The 3207-nt window shown below is 48.1% G+C and overlaps 1 protein-coding gene across 1 annotated transcript; it reads right to left on the bottom strand.

Annotated features, from left to right (window-relative positions):
- Positions 1-1812: 1812 nt before the first annotated feature.
- On the bottom strand, positions 1813-2466 carry H310_11020 (hypothetical protein; the record flags this gene model as incomplete). The annotated part of the gene is made up of 1 exon (XM_008877556.1): positions 1813-2466. The coding sequence occupies one exon, from the start codon at positions 2464-2466 to the stop codon at positions 1813-1815; it is 654 nt and encodes a 217-aa protein (XP_008875778.1).
- Positions 2467-3207: the final 741 nt, after the last annotated feature.

Here is a 3207-nt window from a genome sequence, read left to right as displayed (position 1 = left end):
GCAAAGACCTCCCAGACCTTATACACCTCCGAGACTCGATGACCAGGACCATGGTCCGAGCATTGAAGACCGACCCAAGGACGGAGATCCCTCCACCGTCAACCGACGATGCAGTAGAACTTAGAGCTTTAGAACTACAGCTACAACCACACCTTTAACAAACTCGACTTTACATTTTGCCTCGAACTCCACACCTGGGTTTGAGTTTCCCTGTTTGCCCGCGCCGCGCCTACCCATCGCAGTGTCTTAAAACCCCGTGACATGTAGTCGCCTTCTTGGATGAATACTTAATGGTGCAGCAACTTGCGACCTTCGTAGCAAATTTTGAAATGAGAGATATAGTATATCTTCCAGAATTAGCAATAATCAAAGCGGCATGGGTCAGAACAGTTGCGGTTGAAACCTCTCCGAAAAATATTTACGTCGTGTGAAGGTACATTTGCACAAAAAAATCATTTTCGTTTGTAATGCCGCCAAAGCAATACACTGTGTCAATCCCGTTGGAGGCATTCGACAGCTTGATGACGACTATTCACTTGACTATGAACCGCGTACCGAAGAGATACATTGCGTCGTACCAAAGTAAACTTCAGAAATTACCGCTGATGAAAGGTAAACTGGTTGTACCAATGATGGCCCTCCGAAACCTCGCCGGGCGAACAAGTACAAACCGAGATCAAAGAGTCATCCCCATCAAGGACAATACACTGGAACGACTCAACTCCACAACCGAGCCGATGGTGCAATTGCTGAGTTTGGACCGAAGCGATCAATGCCGCCGCATTGTACCCAGCTGTTCCACAGGTTCCGCTACAAGATTCAACTACGAGTCAACCCAAGATATCGAAGAAGCAAGTCAAGGACATTGCTGCGAAAACATCTTGCCATCTTGCTGTAGGCAACCCGTCAACATTTCATAGGTTCCAGCGCCACGCTGACCCACCCTGCGACAGCGCCATCCCTGGGATGCACTTGGTCACCTCCAGATGGCAACAGAATCTATTAGGCAACTGAACTTCGAATTGAAGAAGTTATATCAAATACTACCTCCATCCGAAAAAGAATGTCCGACTTGAAATCCGACTTGAAATCTGTTGAAATTTGAAAAAGAATGTCCGATTTGAATCTGGAACCGAGTCCATTCAAAAAGCAAGATATACTGTACATAAATCGAAACTTTACATCCAAAGCTGAAGGATCTCCATCACATCCAAAATGAGGCCGCAATCATCTTCGTCTTGACATCGAGGGACTCCGTGGTGTTGCACAGCTCCATCATTTTCAGGCTCACATTGACTTCAGCCTGTAGCGTATGCATCAGAATGTTGTAGTCAACACTGTCCAGCTTCGCACAGCCGTCAGTCCAAACGTTGCGGTCGCAAAACAGCACGTATGGCAGCTTTCCTTGGGCTATGAGCTTGGACTTGTGTATGTGCGGTATCATGTTGTTGTCGTCTGCAGCGTTGAAAAGTTGTGTTCCAGCGTGCTCGGCTCCACCATGTCCCATGCCTTCAACGTGGCCACGACAATGTCTTCAACAGTTCTTGCATGATGCCCGGCTTCAAGGAGTAAACGAAATACTCTGCCAATTGAGCTAAGGATTGGATTGCCCGGAAGAATCCGAGGTCCAAGACGTTCAGATCGGGAGAGTTGGGCGGCTAACAAACAATGGACATACTCCATCCATCTTGACGACAGGCGGCTTCAACGATCGGGTCGGTAACGAGTACATCTGTCTTTGCGTTGTCCTGCTGGATCCTCACTGTTGTAGGCTCCGAGGGCCATCTGGCACGTATTGCAGGAATGACGTTGTCAATAAGCATGCGCCGGTAGACATCGCGAGTAACGGTAACCGGTTTCATCACTGGATGTCCTGCTGGTCTGTTCCGACTGGTACGTTTGGCTGGCTCCGTCTTCGTGAAGTGCCAAGTTCCGATCTTGCCATCGAACCAACACTGCCGTGTAGGATCCCAGCGCGGAGGTGCGACCGCGGACAAGAACATCATCGCTACCCTTTTTGGCCAAGTTGATACGGTGGAACTCGACATTGCCTTCAAAAATCGCCTTGTCCAACACACTGCCCTTTGCGAAGGCAGAGCAATAGATAGCCAAGCCGTTCGGGAGCACGGACATCTCGACTTTGTGGCCGTACAAATGATGCTTCCCACTAAAGAAAAGCTTCTTCTCGGCGTACGATCCAGAGGGTATGTTAGTCTGCTGGAACGTGACGTCCGTTGCATACCTTGCATGAGGAAAGTTCACAAAACGTTGGTTCATAGACGCAAGACGAGTCATCCTCCACTTTTCGGCGGCCGCTTCGACGAACTTCCGGTACAAGAATGGATGAAGCACATCCAAGTACGTCATGACCCGCTTTTCGAACGTAACTGTCTGTTGTTGAAACACAGCCGCAACGATGTCCCAAGTGCCGCAAAGCTTTAGCGACGTCAAGACAATGAAAAGCATGTCGCGCGCCGAGACGTTTGACTTGCGACCAGAGCCGACATTCCAGAGACGTGCAATATGATTTCGGACCTCAGCCCACAGCAACGTAAACTTGGAGGGACTGAAATTGGTGAGTTTAGGGATCCCATCAGGACCTTGACTATCCAAGTATGCATCGTAGATTGGGCTCGTGGACACATCTTGACCACCGTCGTCGTCATGGCGTGCAGTTGAATAGCGTGCTCGTTTTTCTTGGCGTTGGTTCTGCAAGTTTTCAAGCAAAGCCACACCTTGGCTCATTGCACGAGTTGTCAAACCAGTGCCCTCGCCATCCTGAAGGCTCTGTCTACGTGCCATTTGGCTGTACACTGTAGTTGGCTGCTCTTGTTTGCGATGAAGTGTTTTTGGAAGTGACTCAATGACTTCGTTTTGTGTGAACTTGCTAATAATTCACCTTAGCCACACGAATTGAGTGGCTGTCGTTTGACGAGCTCTATGCTTGAGAATTGTATTGGGAATTGCTTGGCCAGTGTCTCATTGGCTATTGATGTTGGTACTTTGTATGAACCTTCTACATTCTAGTAATATGTAATTGCACTCATTAGAGAGTTTTCGGTACGCCAAATTTCGACATTTGATTGGAATTTTCCTCCAAAAGAAGATATTCTGCATCAATTCTCCATAAATCCATTCTCGAACTTTACCCCAATCTGTTGGCCATCTTGGGTTAGTGGACCTCAATCACAAGTTTTGGAACTCAAG

The sequence above is a fragment of the Aphanomyces invadans genome, assembly GCF_000520115.1.
Source record: "Aphanomyces invadans strain NJM9701 unplaced genomic scaffold supercont1.29, whole genome shotgun sequence".
Taxonomy (NCBI): Eukaryota; Oomycota; class Saprolegniomycetes; order Saprolegniales; family Verrucalvaceae; genus Aphanomyces; species Aphanomyces invadans.
Note: the sequence above shows the minus strand (reverse complement) of the source record. Positions and strands in the feature narration are given on the sequence as shown.